General features: G+C 30.3%; 2 protein-coding genes across 2 annotated transcripts; one reads left to right on the top strand and one right to left on the bottom strand.

Annotated features, from left to right (window-relative positions):
- Nucleotides 1-4,647: 4,647 nt before the first annotated feature.
- Nucleotides 4,648-8,383, bottom strand: LOC103830648. The gene is made up of 4 exons (XM_018659000.2): nt 5,583-8,383; nt 5,409-5,459; nt 5,185-5,231; nt 4,648-5,102 (listed from the first exon to the last, which is right to left on the bottom strand). Exons 1-4 carry the CDS (start codon nt 5,692-5,694, stop codon nt 4,962-4,964), a joined length of 351 nt encoding a protein of 116 aa, XP_018514516.1. The 5' UTR covers nt 5,695-8,383; the 3' UTR covers nt 4,648-4,961.
- A 155-nt stretch (nt 8,384-8,538) lies between these two features.
- Nucleotides 8,539-13,974, top strand: LOC103830629 (G-type lectin S-receptor-like serine/threonine-protein kinase At1g61500). Its single transcript, XM_009106445.2, has 7 exons — nt 8,539-10,131; nt 10,270-10,380; nt 10,515-10,666; nt 10,741-10,951; nt 11,047-11,284; nt 11,371-11,521; nt 11,590-13,974. Exons 1-7 carry the CDS (start codon nt 8,889-8,891, stop codon nt 11,881-11,883), a joined length of 2,400 nt encoding a protein of 799 aa, XP_009104693.1. The 5' UTR covers nt 8,539-8,888; the 3' UTR covers nt 11,884-13,974.
- The last annotated feature ends 6,859 nt before the right edge of the window (nt 13,975-20,833 follow it).

Here is a 20,833-nt window from a genome sequence, read left to right as displayed (position 1 = left end):
ATCTTTTACTCTTTTATATATCGTACATAAAACAATGAGTTCTTACTTGTATGAAATGTTCTAAATATGGTAGAATTTAAATTCTATCATTTTCTCTATGTTCTTACTTGTATGAAATGTTCTAAATATGGTAGAATTTAAATTCTATCATTTTCTCTATGTTCTATCATTTTTATAATATGTAGTCTAATATTTGTTTACATTCTATATTTCATATATTTTGTGTTTTAAATCTGAGAAAATTAAGGAAGTCTAACTTATTTTATTCAAATTTACCGTGTTCTTGACGTTGAGTTACACTAAATCACGTTGAATTCATTTTTTTTTTATCCAACGTTTTGTCTTTCTTTCTTCAGAGGAATCAAGGCCTTTTGATGAGGTTTGATCTGAACATCGTCTTGAATCGCCGGAAATAGAAGAGGCTCCGACAGAGCAAGAAGAGGATGGAGTTAAGTCTGCGATAGTTGGCCAACATTTCCAGAGAGAGTTCACCGGAATCGCGAAGAAAGGTTAAGAGGATTTTTTTAAGCGAAAAGCGTGAAGTTGATCGTGAGAAAAAAATACACAAATTATTTAAAATTATTTTAATAATAAACTAAATACAGTAAAATCTCTATAAATTAATAATATTGGGACTTTGAAATTTCATTAATTTATAGAGATATTAATTTATAAAAGTTTTCTTATTTAGATTTGTTAGTTTTAGATAAGAAAAATATTTGATTTTAGTGTATAGACATTAATTTTTATTTTATTTTTGAAATTTGACATTTATATTAATTAAATTTTATTATTTGGTGTATATAATATATATTTCATAGAACTTAAATATGTTTTGGATATAATATTTCTAAAACTCATCAAAAATATATTAAGTGTTAAGAAAATATAAAGATAAATTTATTGTGAATATAAAACAAAGAATATTATAATAGGTTCTTAGTCATATAAAATATATATACATATAAATTATTAATTTATAATTTTAATGGGACCATATATTTACATAGCATTTTCTAAAAAAAATTATTATCTTTATTATTTTATCGATTGTGTCAAATTTTGAACCGGTCCGAGTTGGAATCGGTGAAATTTATTAATTTATAAAGATTATTAATTTATCGAGTATTAATTTATAAAGGTTCTACTGTAGGTAAACTATATACACATTTAATTATCAATATAATTAAAACAAAAGCACAAAGTTGTATTCAACTTAGTTCTAGGTAAAATTGTGTTTTATTACTAAATAATGTTCCTTAAATATAGTCTAACTAAGGTAATACAAAATCTAATAAATATCAATGTTTACTAAACGTTTATATCTCAATCAACTTACCCATATTTTAGCAACTATTTAACAAAAAAATTACACAAAAAGTCTAACTAAGGTAAAACTAAATCTAATAAATATCAATGTTTACCAAACGTTTATATCTCAATCAACTTACCCCATATTTTGGCAACCATTTGACAAATAAATTACAAAAAAAAAAAAAAGATCTTTAAATACATAGGGAACCCAAGCATTACTTATTATTCAGCACATTACATTGACTTCCTACGCATCTAATGAATTCACTCTTATTATAAAACACATTTGCATAAAAGCTTTTTGTATAAAAGCAATGAAGTAGTTCATCATTGATTCACATTTAAATAAAAGCTATATATATATATATTTATTTATTTATATTGTAGTCATTTTCACTTAGCTTTTATATAATCCTATCGACATACGTTTGAAAAGTTTGTGCCTTCGACGAGCATTACTTATTATTCAGCACATTACATTGACTTCCTACGCATCTAATGAATTCACTCTTATTATAAAACACATTTGCATAAAAGCTTTTTGTATAAAAGCAATGAAGTAGTTCATCATTGATTCACATTTAAATAAAAGCTATATATATATATATTTATTTATTTATATTGTAGTCATTTTCACTTAGCTTTTATATAATCCTATCGACATACGTTTGAAAAGTTTGTGCCTTCGACGAGTATATTGAAATACCAACTTATTTATGATTCAAAATTTTGTTTTAACATTATTTATCAAATATATAATAACAGATCTATATTACAAAACATAGACTCTAAGTTAAATATATGGGGTCTTTGTTTTGTAATATAGATCTGTTATTACAAAAAAATAGACCCTAAGTTAAACATATTTAAAAAAAAAGTTAAAACATATTTTTCTAAGGATAAAAGAATACGAAGAAAATTTGAAACTATATATTTTATTTATCAAAACAAGTATTATTTGTTCTGTATATGTCAATCTGGGTATTACCCGGTAAACTTTAAAATTTATACGGGGTTCCTTAGACCTGTATACGAAAACACTATTTTTTTTTTAAAACGACTTTTCCTTCTTCATTTCTAATATACTTATAAGATCTTAATTGTTTTGATCCGCATTTTCGAAGAGCGGATTTTCTTTGATTTTATATTTTATTATTTTGATCCGTGAGTTTAACGCACATATTATTTTAAACTTTTGATTTTATATTTTACATTGGTTAGGTTAGAAATTTTGGTTATGGAACCCATAACTAAGTTTAAAAAAATTAAAGAGACTTTAATGGTTATGAAAATGCTTATGCTTATATTTATAATGATTGAGTATTAGGTATAAAGAAACCGAATATTAGAGGACATAAAGAATATTCAAAAGTATTTGTTTATTACTATTTCAAACAGTTATTTAAATATATGAGTTGTTTAATTAAGATTTATTAACTACCAAATTTTAAATATGCAATTTATATTTCAATTTCTGTACATGTTATATTTAATAAGTTTTAAATAAATTATTATTTTTTAAAATTTTGTAGAGAATTTTTACCCATTATATACAAAATATATTTGTTGTTGTGTTAGGTTATAGCACGTATTATAACATGAGATCATCATTTACCTTTTTTTTAAATAATCATTTAATATATATACCATGTTAATATATAGTATTTCATATTTTTTATATAAAAATATATGCATAATTTTATTTATATGAAAAATAAAAGTAAATATTTTATTTTAAAAGGAATATGAAATAAAATATTCCATATTTTTTTAACTTATTTCACATTGGTCAAAAAATTATTTTAAATGTTTATAATTTATTAATAGTATTTTTGACTTGCGGTATATAAAATATTATGTTATAAACAAACACCTTAATTGACCAATATGAAATTTATAAATAACATAGGAAAGTTGTATTAACATTTTTCTATATAAATATATGTGGTGTGGAAGCACCATAGCCTAGTGGTTAAGGTTTAAAGGCTTCTACATCCAAGTTTGGGTTCGAATTCCAGACTATACAATTTTTGTAGATTACAGAAAATTCAGGTTTCAAGTTCCGGAGAGAGCGATTTATTAAAACAATTATGCATACTACGGAAGAAAGGCTTACAAGGGATCTTCAACATGGTGCAAGTAAATCTGGTCACTGCAAGTAAATCTGGTCAGGCGTGGATCTTCATAGGACGGCTCAGGTGATGCAGTTAGGCGTAGGTCCTCATAAGGCAGGTAGTATTGTCAGTTGTCGAATCGTTTATGTAATTTTTTTCATATCATAATAAATCAGCGTTAAAAAAAATATAAATATATGTGGTATAAAATTAGGATATTTTAAAGTCTTACTATAAAAATTGTTACCCTATAAAATCAATTACTAATAATCACTCCATTAGTGTCTTACCATAAATATTAGTTTCGTAGACTTAACAATAGTTTTTTTTTAGGGAGAATTGGAAAAATGAGACACTTTAAACTTTTGTTTGTCACAATAAGACTTCTCATACTTTTGGCAATTTTAGACATGTTTTACCCTTTTCTAATAGGAAAAATAGTTAATTAAATTTTAAAAATGTAAAAAAATATGAAAAGTGTTGAAAACATAAGTATGATAATATATATGTTTAAACTTTTTAAAAAAAAATTAGAAACATATTTTATTTTATCTTATACCTATAGTTAGAATACTCATTCTGGTAATCTGTGTAGTTTATATGTCTGATTCTAAGTATTAAACATAGATATATCATGGGTATATACCGTAAACTACCCTTTTTTATATATTCTAGCAAAGATAGAATCGGTTACGTTATAATCAAAAAAGATGTCTTAGGTATACCTACAGCTTGATAACGATATATAGGCACAATTTAATGATATAGGTCGGTTATATTACGTGACATAACTTGTTATGCCTTTTACCTTATATGACGCCTACAGGAAGAATACAACTCTCACCAACTATACGGTGTTCTGTTTAGATAGTGTACATATTCTAGACAAATCGTGAAAATATGTAAACTTCCATATTCGGTTAAAGAAGTTTTCTAAATCTAAACTAAATCTAACCTAAATCTCTCAAAATATATTTGAGAATATTTTTTCCTCGTTATTCTCCTCCTCCTCCTTCCACGATCTTTTTCTCAACGTTTGTGTTTCTCTCAAATTCGGTATATGGATATCTCGTTGCAGTGACAAGTGGAGTTTCATGACAAGTGGAGTTTCATGGTTGACCAAGAAAGAAAGGTGTGGTTCATTCGTGATGTAGTTGTTGTGGCTAGTGGAGCTTCGTGGTTGACATATAAAAGCGTTCATAGAATTACAAAAAAAAGCTGAAAAAACTTGAAGTTTCAGTTGAACAAAACCATTTCATGTACATTGAGAATTACTTGCTCATTTTTGTGACGGTTACAAAAGTTGGATCATGAACAAGGAAACAAAAGCTTACAAGATACAACTAATTGATTACTTGGTAACATTTTGTTTGTTCGGGAAGTAATGATGATAATATGGATCAGGACAAAAAAAAGAGTGAAGAAACGTGCATTTGGAAGGCAAAGCTGTTGGTGCCCAGAAGAAAAAAATGGAAGGCAAAGCTGTTTTAGAGGTCTTGCTGGTACAATAGATCGCTCATGTACGATCATGTTTCACTCCAAGACGATGTACTGCAGCATCTCTTGTGATGAAATTGAAACTTGCTCTGCTGGCCTGAACTGCTCCTGTTGTAGCTTCTTCACCTCACTCTGAAACATAACTTCTTCTCGAACTGTTCCGTCAATAGAGTTTGTCTGCAGTAAACAAGAGAGAAAAATGTTATACTAATTTTTGTCTGTAAAGAGAAGAAAAAAGATTGTTTGGAATGCTACTAACCTTGTCAAGTACCGCATATGAACAACTAAGAAGATCCCCTGCACTGTCTTATTTAATATCAGAAACAGTGATGTCAGACGTTGGATCATTAATGCGTATCATATTTTTAACCATGGAGGACCACACAGTCTCTCGCGCTCATGGTTCTGTATCTTTGAAATTCTTGAAAAGAAACATACACCATCCATAAACCGATCCCACTAGTTTCTGATAAACTTCAATACCTTGAGGAGATTTTCCGCCGAAATGTTTTAACCAAGACTTGAACCAAAACACTGACAAGCAAAGAAAAGAATACAACTTGATTCATTGAGAAATATCAGAATCAAATTGACAAACTCAACAAAAAGTGTATCACTAATGTACAAATCATTGATACTGAAACACTTAAACCATACCGAGCATAATATATTGCTCTAGAGCTTCTGTAGAAACTTTGTAGCGGATGCAAACATGGCAAATTCTGTTCAGATTTGCTAGACAGTTTACTGCATATGAACAACTAAGCATAAATATAGAAGAGAGACAGACGGATTTAACCGTTCGAAGAAGAACAAATCGCCATTGAAGAGAGGAAGAAGCTCTTGGCGGAGAAGACGCTAGAAGAGAATAATAGATTTAGGTTAACTGTGTTCTCTTTTTTTTCTATTTTACATTATATATTTTAATTAAGTTGAAATTGATTAATCTAAGGGTATAATCGTATTAATAGTAATTAAAATCTTAAAACAACAAAAATCTTAGACAAAATCTTATTGAGACAAATTGGAGTTGAGAGTGTCCTTTTTTACCAATTTTTCCTTTTTTTTAATGATGGATTGTATTATTAAATCTTCTAGATAAAAAGTTCTAAATAATGAGAACCAGCAAAACAACTGTAGAAAAAAGATACACTAGTGTCCAAAATAAACTAACACACAACTATTTTGCTTATAGATGACTAAATATTTTTCATACAAAGCTCCATATTTGCTTCTGGAATAATTGAAGCTCAAAAGAGATAATCATCATATATATTCAAAAATACCACACTTCAGACTGAATTGAGAATGATTGTCACTCTCTTTTTAATACTCTAGCAGAAGCCACCGAGACAAGATAACTCTTTATATTTCTCTATTGATAATAATAACAGAATCAAAATATTACCGTTCCATAGAATTTGATGCAGCATTTTGAAGTAACTATAGTTTGCAGCTCCATCACCATCACATGAAGAACAATCAACGAATGAAGCCGGTAAGACCTTTTGCCACCATCCGCAATAGATCTGTCAATTACCTTTTCTAAACTGTTTAACTGAACCGAAATTTTTGTCTTTCCAAATCCATTGGAAGAAGCATACAAAAGAACAATCAAAAACTTTGTTAGATTTAAAATAAGTTGGCAATCCAACAAACTAAATAATCAGAAATAAATCAATTCAAAAAAGAAAAGCAAAACGAATTAAACAAGTCGATGTCAGAGATATAGAAGCCTCATGCCATCGGTTTGAAACAAAAAAAAAAATTCTTTTTATCTCTTGACTTAAGAATAGTTTTGTAATTGTATTAATTATAGTATATAGTTTATAAAAAAAGCGTTTCATTTAGAAGTAAATTGGATCCAACTTTGTGCTTTTGTTTTAATAGTATTAAATGATCGTGTTCTGTAGTATTGTATTTCACTACCATCCTTTCTATGGAAGGGATCAGATGTGTTATCGTCATTAATTTCCGAGCATTTACTTAAGTTTGTTCACCGTTTTTTTTTTTGTTATTGTGTAGTGATTTGTACGGGAGCAGAAAATGCAATCAAGAGTATTCCAAAGTTTCTTGTAGGTGAGGGCCAGAGCCGGTTCCCAAATTTTAGAAGTCCTATTTAAAAATTAAACTTATACTTAACACCTTTGCTGTCCAAAAAAAAAGACTTAACACCTTTAAAAATTAAAAAAAGCTTTTAATAAACTTTTTAAGCAAGAATTTAGTTCAAACTTGACCTGGTGAGAACTGGTTATCTACGCTGCACTTTGTTGTGACTATTTCTTAGCTATCTGACTGTTTCTTGAAGGTTCTATCTACTGCTATTGTAGTTTGTGCTTGTTTAAATGATGCATATCCCTCTATTGTTTGTAACATAGATATTTGAGTTTTAATGAAATTGAGGTGTGTTCCAAAAACAGATTTGTATACAGTCCAATAGCCCCTTCGGTTTTGTTTTCCTTCTTTTAATTATATTTTAATTGGTCTGTCGATTTATGTTGGTCGTGCGCAAAGAGACGACGGATCCCAGTCGCATATTTTATTGAGAAAGTGGCGTGGATATATCTAGAAGCCCATATAATTTGCCATATATCCTTATTTTTTTTTAATATTTTTATGATTATAATACCTTTATCTCTATCTTTCCCTCTTATCCTTTTTATGTGTTCTAATATTTTTATCTCTCGTACAAATTCTTCAAATCATCTTCTAATTCAACACAAATCTTTATTTTTTTATTCTGATTTTTTTGACAACCATAATGCTAATCTTATTATCTCACCCCAATTCCAATATTTCCAATTTCGAATCACAATCAACTTTTAGATAATATATACGTTGATAGGTATTTTATTACTTACCTGCTATTATTTAGATTTTAATGGATTCTTAATCGATACATGGAGTTTTAACTGTTACAAATAGATTTGGAGATATTTAATAGATAACTAATTAATTGTTAATAGTTTCATTAACTGATATATGATTTGTTAGTCGATACATTTAGATTGTTAGATGATACTGAAATTATTAGCTGATATGTTAGTTGGTATGTAGATTGTTACCTGCTATGTAAATATTTAGTTGATAAATCTACAGTTACTTGTTTTCGACAAAGCATGAGGACATTTTCGTCTGCACAGTGTCAAAAAATTACTTCTTTTTGGGTTATCCATAATTATGTGCATTCAGCTAATTTAGACCTTAATTGAAGATATTTCACACATTGTCTCTATTTTAATTGTTTCAGAGCATAAATGTTTATATATATATATATATATATATATATTTATATATCTGGTTCTGGGTAACGAGCTAAAACAAAATTACGTTTATCTAGTTAACAAATACTCCTTTCATGAGTTTACAAAAGAAAAATACTCCTTTCATTTCGTAAAAATAGATTTTTTAGTGTTTTCACACATTAAAAAAATGCACTAAATCACTATAATAAATGTATCATATCTTCAATTTTTAATAATTTTTAACTAATAATAATTCAATAAAATCAATTAATTTTATTGAAATTTACATTTTTTTTTATAAAAAACACAAAAAATCTATCTTTGTGAAATATTTTTTTCTTTCTAAAACATCTACTTTTGTGAAAAGGAGGGAGTACGTGCAAATGACACAGTTTTAAATATGAGGTCAACCATTGCACGCTTAATTCCTTAATTTAAGTTAAATAATAGAATTCAAAGATTCAATGCATTTGGCTAACTGGTAAGCATTAGTATTACTATTTAAATTGTATTATAGAACAATGTTTAAGTTGATCGTGAATAAAGTAATGTAGAATCTTGAAAGATCGGCACTTGGTCAACATAGTTTAGAGAATTTTACTTAACTAAGTATTGAGTTTTGTTTTCTTGGCTTACTTTTCTCTTGGATACTTGTTCGTTTCTTACATTAATCTTAAAGAGATTGTTCTTAATCAGAGACACAAGAACGCTCGTGGGGATGACAAGGTTTGTTTGCTTGCTTTTGTTTGTCATGCTCTTAAGTTTTACATATGCAGCTATAACGCCAACAAGTCCTTTGTCAATAGGACAAACTCTCAACTCCTCTGATGGTGTTTATCAGCTGGGGTTCTTCAGTCCTAATAACACCCAGAATCAGTATGTTGGAATCTGGTTCAAGGGCATCATTCCTCGGGTGGTTGTGTGGGTGGCTAATAGAGAAAAGCCTGTTACTGACTCCACCGCAAATCTAGCTATCACCAGCAAGGGAAATCTTCTCTTATTTAGTGGCAAAGATGGCATTGTCTGGTCCAGTGGAGAGACTTTTGCATCTAACGGGTCTCATGCAGAGCTTTCAGACAGTGGAAGTCTTATTGTCGTAGACAAAGTTTCAGGAAGAATTCTATGGCAAAGCTTTGACCATCTTGGTGATACTCTTCTACATTCCTCATTTCTTATGTATAACCTCGTCACCGGTGAGAAGCGGGTTGTGACTTCTTGGAAAAGTTACACTGATCCATCACCTGGCGACTTTGTGGGTGAGATTACACCACAAGTGCCATCACAAGGGTTTATTATGAGAGGCTTGAGGCCTTACTGGAGAAGTGGTCCATGGGCTAAAACGAGGTTCACTGGGGTACCTCTAATGGATGAGTCATACACAAGTACATTCAGTCTTCACCAGGATGTAAATGGGTCAGGATACTTGTCTTTTTTTCAAAGAAGATACAAAATTTCACGCATAATTTTAACACCAGAGGGATCAATGAAGATTTTTCGTTACAATGGAACGAACTGGGAACTGTACTATGAGGCTCCATTAGCCAATTCATGCCACATATACGGTGTATGTGGACCTTTTGGGTTGTGTGTTAGTTCAGTTCCTCCAAAATGTAAATGCTTCAAAGGGTTTGTACCTAAATCCATTGATGAGTGGAAAAGAGGAAACTGGACGAGTGGTTGTGTGAGGCGAACCGAGCTACTTTGTCAAGGAAACTCTACCGGTGAAGATGTAAATGTCTTCCATCCTGTTGCCAACATAAAGCCTCCAGATAGTTACGAATTTGCAAATTCTCTGAATGCTGAAGAATGCTACCAAAGTTGCTTCCACAATTGTTCATGCTTGGCCTTTTCTTATATTAGTGGAATTGGGTGCTTAGTATGGAACCATGACTTAATGGACGCAGTGCAGTTTTCTGCAGGAGGAGAGCTTCTTTCCATTCGTCTTGCACGTTCTGAGCTAGGTATGGCTTAGAAGACAAAATAAAAGAACTTTGTCTTTTGCTATTTTATCTTCTATTTCAATTATATAGAACAAATTTGTTTCTCTTTTGTTAGGTGTATATGGCTTATTGTTTAATTTGTTGCCATATATTTCTCAGATGGAAATAAGCGCAAGAAGACAATAGTTGCTAGTACTGTGAGCCTTACCCTTTTTGTGATTTTGGGCTTGGCTTCGTTTGGTTTCTGGCGATGCAGACTGGAAGATAATGGTAACACATTGACTTACTATCTATCGCTTTCATCTATTCATTTGTTGTCAGCAAACTAATCTAAAATAAAATCATTGAGTATTTTTACTACTAGAGATGACATATTAACACACAATTTCTAACTCAAATTTCAGCTCATATATTAAAAGATGCATGGAGGAACGAGTTGAAACCACAAGATGTCCCAGGTTTAGATTTTTTTGAGATGAATACCATACAAACTGCCACCAATAACTTCAGTCTGTCAAACAAACTCGGACAAGGTGGATTTGGTTCTGTATACAAGGTCAGAAACTTTTAATCCTCTTTGCTCTTTTTATATATTCTTTCTCGAGATGACCTTGTGCATTTCTGCTTTAGGGAAAACTGCAAGATGGAAAAGAAATTGCTGTAAAACGGCTTTCCAGCAGCTCAGGACAGGGCAAAGAGGAATTCATGAATGAAATAGTACTCATCTCTAAACTACAACACACAAACTTAGTTCGGATATTAGGATGTTGCATTGAAGGAGAAGAGAGGCTATTGATTTATGAGTTCATGTTGAACAAAAGCCTTGATACTTTTATCTTCGGTAGGTCTCTTCTTGCCTCATTCTTTTCATAGCAGCAGTTTTCTCTTCACGTCCAACACTTTGTTTGATAGTGTGTACACTGTATTATTGCTTAGATTCAAGAAGAAAGCTTGAGATTGAGTGGCCTAAGAGATTCAGTATCATCCAAGGTATTGCACGTGGACTTCTCTATCTCCACCGTGAGTCACGCCTCAAGGTCATTCACCGAGATCTGAAGGTGAGTAATATTCTTATGGATGAGAAGATGAACCCAAAAATATCAGATTTTGGATTGGCTAGGATGTATCAGGGAACCGAACATGAGGAAAATACTCACAGGGTTGCAGGAACTTTGTAAGAATCTATTTTCAAAAACATGCTTAACGTGATTCATAATCATATGCGAAAATTTAAAGGGAAACTGTTTGATGTTTCCACAGAGGATATATGGCACCTGAGTATGCATGGACAGGAATGTTCTCTGAAAAATCCGATATCTACAGCTTCGGAGTTCTGTTGTTAGAAATCATCAGTGGGGAAAAGATCTCAAGATTCGGTTATGGCGAAGAAGGAAAAAACCTTCTTACATATGTAAGTATACTTAAGTAAGAATTTACGTTTTCATATTTATGTTCTTAAGATTTGAAACTAAACAACAGGCGTGGGAAACTTGGGGTGAAAATGGAGGAACTGATCTCTTGGACCAAGGCGTTGCGTATTCATGTCGCCCGTTAGAAGTTGAGAGATGTGTTCATATTGGTTTGCTCTGCGTTCAACACCAACCTGCCGACAGACCCAATACACTTGAGTTACTGTCTATGCTCACTACAACATCAGATCTTCCATCACCAAAACAACCCACATTTGTAGCGCAGACGAGAAATGAAGAATTCATGGCTATGGGTTTGACCACCGTCAGTAAGATGACAGATTCTGTAATCCTTGGGCGTTAAGAAACGATGACAAGTTCTGCAGGTACTCATCCTTCTTGAAAACATTTCCAGATAAATAAAAATATCGTTTGATGCCTTCTGGCGTCTGAATGCTTTGATACCAATCACTTGTAACCACTATCTCTCAAAAGCTTATAAGCTTCGCTCTAACGGTTGTTTTTCTCCTTCACATTTTCTTCTATACTCCTGTGTGATTCTTTTTAACTGAATCGTGATATATTCTGCAACGGGCCCAACTTTCAAATTGGTTTTAATATTTAGTGTTGTTCAAGAGACTAATGGAACATAAGTGCAGTGTGGTCAACATTTTTTTTTAAATAATATATTTCATTAATTTTCAACAACCCCAAAATTGGGTATGTTGGGAAAAATTAATTCAAGAACAAGAACTTTCGGATTAGAGCAGATCGCCAATCGTTTGGTTCCAAATTTTGGTTTTAGGGTTTCTACTTCCAGGTTCCGGGTCAAATGATTCTTTCACTGGCATGTAGAGAATAATAGGTGCACTTGCCCCCATAATAATTTAAAATTTTAGTATATTTCTTAACAAAATTGATGTCTACACCTATAATCAAATGTAAGTTTACACATATTCTAGCATTTATGCACCCACTGAAAAAAATCTTTAGATTCGCCCATGTTCTTTCTGCCAAAAGATAAATACAAATTTTTTTTAGCTAAGGTAAACATCTTAAATAGCATTAATCTTCCTAAATTTACCTGAATATAGAAGTATTATAATATCTATAGCTATTTTCAAGAAAACTAGAAATATTCTATTATCTAATGATACAGTGAATGTTTTCTAATTGTAAGAGATAAACAATCTTTACTATTACTAGGGGTTGGCCCGCCCTACGGGCGGGTGAGTATACATTAAAACTTATTTATACTAAAATATGTTTTAATTTTATAAAACATTTGAAAATTTACTTTAAACTTTTTTTATTCTAAGATCATATATATTGTAAATTTTATTAAATTTTGCTGGTTTGAGTTGAAAAGACCATTAGATACAAAATTATTAAATAAAAACTAAGAAAAATGCATTGATTAATATTTTTCTATTTTATTTCCATTGCAATTTGATAAATTTAAGAAAATCTAAAGCAAGAATAACAAATATTTTTTTTATTTCTAGTACCAGATTTTAATAGTATTACAATAATTTATTTTTTCGCGATAATAATACATCCACCTCCAAGCTAAATCAATCGAAAATCAAATGTAATGTGATAAAATTATAAATATTTATATTTTTAAAGTAAATGTAAAAAGTTTCGATAATTTCATAAATGATAATTAGAATATTTTATGTAACAAAAATTATGTTTTCAAATATATGTTTTCAGTTTATATTAGATATTCAAGTTATAATGAAGTTTTCCTTAATTTTTAGTGTTTTACTAATTATGTTTTGTAAATTATTTTAGCATTTTCTGAATGTTTTTAAATTTTTTTTATTGAAATGTCACTCATGCTATTTAAAAGTATTTTTATAAATAGTGTTATAAATTAATAAGATATTACATTTCTAATAGAATTTTACTTGAATTTCACACCCTATCATAACAAATAATTTACTTTGAATAAGCTAGAGTAAACCAAACATAATTTAATCAAATAACTTTGTAGTGTAATCATTAATAATATGGACATTAAGAGAAACCAAACAGCGTACAAATGTTTTCTGAAATTTGTTTTTCTTTTCAAAGACTAAAACCTAAAGAAGTAACTAAATCATTTAATCTTTTCAGTGGTGATGTATTGAATGTTTCTATGTAATTAAATATCTCATTCTCAGTTTCCACATAGTAACATAACATCATAAAGCATGTATACTTACATAATTAAATGGAACAAAACAATATGTTAGGTTTATATTCCAGACCAAAACAATCAAAGAATATATCACCAAAACTGCAAACAGTTACGTATATACTTTGAATCTACACAAATCATGATTTATTTTTTACTCTTGTACATTTACTTTGATTTTTTGTTATACTTTTTTTTTCTTAAATTTGATTTAGATATTGCGAAAGAAGAAATAATTGACTCAATGTAATAGAGTTAGTATCTTAATTAGATTCACAATATAAAAGTTAGTGTTGTTTGTTACTGCTATATTTTTTTTATGTTTGCTTTTTTTTTGAACATCATGTTTTCTTATTTTACGATCAAGTTATTATCCATGTATAAAACATATATTTTTATCATAATTTGGATTGAAGAATTTTAGAGTTACATAGCAAAGTTGTGTATGTCAAAAGCATCATGCCATCCTTTGTGTATCTCATCGAGACAACCACGAACCAAACCAACTTGACCATCACAACCTGCCACCTATCCTCATCATCATCATTGCCACTAAAACAACCTGCCACCTATTATCACCATCACCTGAGGTCAGAATGTCTCACAGACCTGTTGTCTCCATGCGAGATACATTTGAAGCACCTCTGCTGATGCAGACATTACAACTTTGAGCTGAATTCTAATTTTTTTTTTGGGGAAAATATGCTTTCGCTTTTGTTACATACATTGCAGCAAAGAACGAAGCTACCAACGAAAAAAATCTTACTGCACTTTAAACAAATGGATATATTAAAAACCACTTCAATCAGAAAAACAAAAGCTACAAATTATTGTGCAGGAAGTTTTCTACATATCAATCAAGTGTAGACAAATCAAAACCTGGCTCGTCTCTGGTAGAATCTTGATGTTTCTTGATACAATTTGGATTGAAGAATTTTTAGAGCCAAGTTGTATCGAGATAACCAGGAACCCAACCAACTGAATCATCACCACCTGCCATCTATCATCATCATCATTGCCACTAACTTGAAAAATCTAATTCCCATAGGCTAAAAGTTAAAGATGCATATATATTACTCATCATAAACTGCATCCTTTCTCTGCACTCTCTTGCACATTCATCTCGTTTCGCTGCAAAACGCCAAACTGTACCGTACAATGGGTTTCACTTCTTAAGATCAAATACCTGTAATTGTATAACCACCTTGAGCTCACAAAGCAAGTACAATTATTATAGAAGCAAACAAAAAACAATCCAAGTAATAAAGTTTTTGTTTTTTCATGATAAGAAAAGTGTAAACGTTTTTTAATGTACTAAGAAACTTTCTTACACATGAATCAGAATCTTTAAAGCCAAAAGATCATGTAACTTTCACCGATAACAATCAGAGAATGACAGAAGATTTAATCATGACAGAACACTAAGAATATCGTAGCTCTACAACCCACATCGATTCAACTTGTACCATATAGTTTACAACAAAGTGATTCCATCCACAATCTAAACTCAAATAAAGTGAAAAGTAGATTAAAATCCTCTTCATATAATTAAAGAAAGAACGACCCAGAACCGTGAATTAAGTTTTTTTTAACCAACATCAACGTAAATGCAAAGTTGAAGTAAGGTGAGCTCAAAAGTTACGATCTTTAATATCTGATACAAAAATCAAAACAAAAGACACAGACCTGTTCTGCTCTCATCAACCATCGAAGCCTCTCTTTAAGAACATGTACAAACTAATCACTAATGACTGAGAAAAAGAAAATGCTGATTTTTACAGGAAGAAAATTACATATTTATAACTCTAGATTCACCGTCTGGAAGAAGGGAGATGATATATTGAATGAGAAATCGTGGAAAGAATGGGGGAGATGATGTTAAATAGAATGTTAATGAAAAAAATGAATGATGTTGAGTTTCGTAACTGTGCCAGTTTTCATAGCAGGTGAGAAGAATTTCAAGGGTTCGACGCAGACGGCGAAATATTTTTCATGAAACTCACGTTAGTGTGCTGATGTGTAATTTTGATTGGTTCTGAATATTTTTGCTGATGTGTCATGTCTAGAAATCTTTCAAATTAGCTTCTTTTATATAGTAGGATAGGGTTCCTAATCCTTAAAAAGGGAGAGAATTCGTCTATTTACAGAACATATCAATTTGACAGCTGCCATGACAGGAACAGTGCCAGAGGCAGGATAGCTTTCCACTAGGGTCAGTTTGATAACAACTACAATTTACAAGGATCAATAGGTTAGTTTTCTAATATTTCATCAAATTTTAGAAGGAAAATACAAATAATTTTTTTTTACATGGATCATTTGACCACCCTAATTACATGCTGGCTCTGCCACTGGACAGGAATTGATCTAGAAGACTTATCTTCGTCGACATGCTTATAATAGGTGAATTTCTACAATTATTATCATCCATACCAAGATATATGCTCACTGTATCATGACGGCTCAGGCCATGATTTCGGCCCGTTAGCAGAAACCCACCATGCTTAATGAAGCATATCAACTAGCCTACCATCTGATCCGGTCATGTGCTCTCTAGACCAGATAACTCCTATCAACTACCTAGAAACGTGTTCACAAAAACATGTGCCAACAAGACTACGCCTTACTTAGGCTACGTATCCCCAATATAACCGAAAGTGGGATTGGGTTTATTATAATAAATATTGTATATGAAATATCCTGATTTTTGGTGTAATGAAATTTTTGAAAAGAATTGATTTTACTATATGTATTATCAAAATGTATTCAGGATATTATGAAATGAAGCCAAAGCAGAACATGTAGTGAACATAAAGAAGGAAAACATTGGCATTTGGCCAAAGCACAGAGAAAAAGGGTACAGTTTACTTAGTACATTGAAAGTTTCAACTTCCTTTCTGGTGAAGAAAATAATCTTGTAATCACCAAGGTTAACAAAATTTTTACGAGTTTTCAGATTAATTTCCGAAATACTTAGCTCACAATTCATTATCTCCAAGGTTTACAAGTTTCGCTCTAATGGTGGCTCTTTCTCCTTGTTCCTATATGTCACTATTGGTTCCTGGCGAAACTAGTGAAAAGTTGCGTTACTGATTTGATAGAAAAGTTGGACTTCTTCGTGGGAATTATGTAAGTATTCATAGCCTTTTTTTTTTCTTTTTTTTTGACAAATTAGGTTTAAATTGATCGTGATGTGAAGTAGTACGTTGAATATAAACGGAAGGAAAGTATGTTGTGGGTCAACAATCAACATAGGTGGCTGAAAATAGTTCTCACAAGTCCTTGATTTCAGTTCAGGTGCTAGACAAATAGATCCAACTCCGACGGACCTATCGAGTCACATGTAGGTTCAGGATAGATCTGGCAGAGTGTGTTCAGGCTTCCAACTTGATGATACGTAGATTAGACTAAACCTTTATATTATTCATGTTCCAGTTTAACTTCCAATGTGGAAGCCTCACACCAACACACTTGAGTTACTGTCTATGCTCACCACGAAATCAGATCTTCCATCACCAAAACAGCATACGGCAGTTGACGGATCACAGGCTAATGCTTTGATCGCTACCAACGATAAGTGTGTTAGATTCGTCTGAAAGGATCTGTCTTCAACATTTACTCATTCTTAATCTACTAATAATAGGAATCTCAATTAAATGCAAATATTGTGAATTCCACTTATGTTAAAAGGTTGTATCTTTTCTAAAAGATGTAGATAAGGTTGTGTCTTTTCTAAAAGTTCAATGTTGAAAAGTTATATTTTTTAATACTACTAATAATAGGAATCCCAATTAAATGCAAAGGTTGTGAATTCCACTTATATTAAAAGGTTGTATCTTTTTTAAAAGATGTAGATAAGGTTGTGTCTTTTTTAAAAGTTCAATGTTGAAAAGTTGTATTTTTTAATAGAAATCCCAATTAAATCTAAAGTTTGTGAATTACACTTATGTTAAATGGTTGTGTCTTTTCTAAAAGATGTAGATAAAGTTGTGTCTTTTAAGAGATGTATATAAGGTTGTGTCTTTTCTAAAAGTTCAATGTTGAAAGGTTGTATTTTTTAAAAAAAATTGTCTAAAAATTACTGTTATTTGTTATGTTGTAAATATTCATAAATGTCTGTAAAACATTTTTTATGTGAGGTGTATATTTTTGTGTAATGGGTTATTTAATGTCATTTTTTTTATTTTGAAAAATTATAATTGGATAACTTGTGACTATTCATAATTGTAACTATTAATAAGTGAAAAGTTGTGACTATTCTTGTAAGTATCTTTTCAAAATAACTACATTTCAGTTGAAAAAAATGCGACTATTCAAATTAAAGAGTTGTATCATTTCAAATAGATTTTTTAATCTATAAATAGCATCTGCCATGCATTTCTCAAAATATAATTTTCACTAAACGATCTTATAACAAAATTATAATAAAATGGTGGAAAAAAAAAGTTCTAAGCAGTTACTTGAATATAAATTTTTCGAAGATATTCAAATGAAACGTTATAAACAAAAAACAATAGGAAGAGTTTTACATGTTTGGATAGCTAAAAATCCAAAACGTAAATAATGAAACCATTAGTCTCGATTTTTTTTATACTAGATGAAATAAAAAAGATCATTTGGGATTGAACTTGCATTGATTTCATTAATAACTTGCTTGTCACATAATTATGTCTGACTATTAGCCTTTTAATCAAAACTTCATATTAAATGCTAATTTAGGCTAATTTATTGACTGGTATAATTTTATCAATTCAAAATAAAACAAAACAGAGCATATTTATGTCTATTACTAATAAAAGCTATCCATATAAGTGTTCCAATTCATACATAATATAAAGCTTAATTTTCAAGTACAAATAGCCCATATATCTTAAAATTGACTACGACCAAAAACAATATATAATATACAAAAAAATTTCTAACGCTCGCTGGAGATCGTGTATGTTTTAATGGAAACCTTATCCTTCCTCTTGGAGAATGTTCACTCCGCCTAGTGCTGGGAATATGAATCATTATCTGCGGGTCCCGCTCCATTTGACCCGCTGCGGGGCGGGTGCGGATCGAGTGATTTGAAAAATTTGGTTCGCGGATGCGGGTGCGGGTTGAGTGATTTTTATGCGGGGCGGGTGCGGGTCAGCCAAAATTCAGTGCGGGTACCAGCCAACCCGCAAAAACTAAAAAAAAAAAGATTTTTTTTTAAAATATTATTTTTAAATAGAAAATTTTTTAAAAATAATTTAATTTTTAATTATAAATAGATTAATATTTATTATTTTTAATAAAAAATATTTAAAATATTAAATTTTATTGTTATTTTTAATAAAAATATTTAAATATTAAATTTTATTGTTATTTTAATAAAAAATATTTAAATTAATAATTTTTAATATTATTAATATTATCCGCGGGTCTAGCGGATCACCCGCGGGTTTTAGCGGGGCGGGTGCGGATTTTATATTTTCTTCTTGCGGGTCAAGCGGGTCAAATTTTTTGAGTAAAAAAAATCAGTTTACCCGCGGGTTGGCGGGTCAGCGGGGCGGGTTTGACTTTGTTTACAGAGGGTTAAAAGCATTAAATGTTTAATAGTTGAAGGTTTAAAAACATAAAGTTTTAGTTGTGGGTTTTCCATCCGATTTAAAAATAGTTGGAGGTTTAAATCACTAAAGTATCCACGGATTATAAGAACCTCGTGTCGTTTTTGTGATTACATGAAACGCTGCGTTTCGATTTAACGGGTCTCTGTTAAGAAAAAATGATTTTGTTAACGGAAGGTTAACGGTATTAACGGTTTAATAGTTGGAGGTTTAAAAACATAAAATTTTAGTTGTAGGTTTTTTATCCGATTTGAAAATAGTTGGAGGTTTAAATCACTAATAACCCTTAAAAATACCCTAATCAATAAATGTTTTTTTATAACTATTTGTTTTAAGAGTTGTATCTTCTCATTATAAAAGACAAAAAAAAACTTAAAACTGTTAAAATATTTTAATAAGTGTCTTTTCTATAATTATGTGTTTTTTCATATGCAATATGGTGTCTTTTTATAACGATATGTCTTTTCATAATACATTGTAAATGTGCTATTTTAAAACAATTATCTCAAATCTAAAAGTTGTGACTTTACGTATAGAACTTTGAAGTTTTTTAAATAGTCCATACCAATAAATTTTCATTGTAATTTGTTCATAAATTTATATGTACATATGAAAATATTTTTTCATGGTATTTATCAATAAATATAACTACATGCAAGATATTTTTGTAATACATGTATTTCTTTGAAAACAATTGTAAACAAGTTTTTTGAAAGTTTTTTGATAAAAATATAATTTATTTATTTTTATAAAATGAGTTTCCGTGCGACATCGCACGGGTTTCCTTACCTAGTCAAAACAGAAGGATCGGTTAGGATTTCACTGAACCAAAGAAACCTCTTGAGTTCTATAATCAATAAGCAACCAAAATCACCCTCCCTTCTTTATCATTTCAAGTTTGTTGACTATTAGGTTTTAAAGGTGTACTAGATTTTGACCCGCGCTTTGAAAGCGCGGGATTTGTTTTCTGTTAAGTGAACATATCAAAACATGTATATTTCCATTGTATTAGGAAATAAAATTGTAAGATGTGTAATTATGTTTCGAGATTCATAGTTGACAAAACTGTTCATATATTTGACTTAAGGCCTGGTGTAACCGCAACGGGTTATGGTTGCGGTTGGACGGAGGTTTTACGCGATTTTCAGGAACTTTATACGATTGGTACTACGGTTAGAACTTGGTGCTTTTAACAATATTTACATTTTATATAATTATAAAAATATTAAACATCATAATATTATAATAAATATAAAAATTATTTTTTTATTTTTTAAAAAATTATAGAAAATATTTTTATTTTAATAATTTATAATATAAATTAAAATATAATAGATATATTTTTTAGTATTTCTATTATTTCAATTTTAAATTTTTATTTTAATTGTTGTATTTATATTTTTTGAAAAGAAGAAAAAAAATTTAACTTCTCGCAACCGCCTGCAAACGATAGCTGAAACCAACTTTTGAATTTAAGAAGTTTAGAACGGTTTGAAGCTGTTAAGAGCGGTTTGAATGATTATTGCAAAATACCAACA

The sequence above is a fragment of the Brassica rapa genome, chromosome A01, assembly GCF_000309985.2.
Source record: "Brassica rapa cultivar Chiifu-401-42 chromosome A01, CAAS_Brap_v3.01, whole genome shotgun sequence".
NCBI lineage: Eukaryota > Viridiplantae > Streptophyta > Magnoliopsida > Brassicales > Brassicaceae > Brassica > Brassica rapa.
The sequence above is the reverse complement of the archived record's forward strand: the minus strand, read 5'-3'. Positions and strand labels throughout refer to the sequence as shown.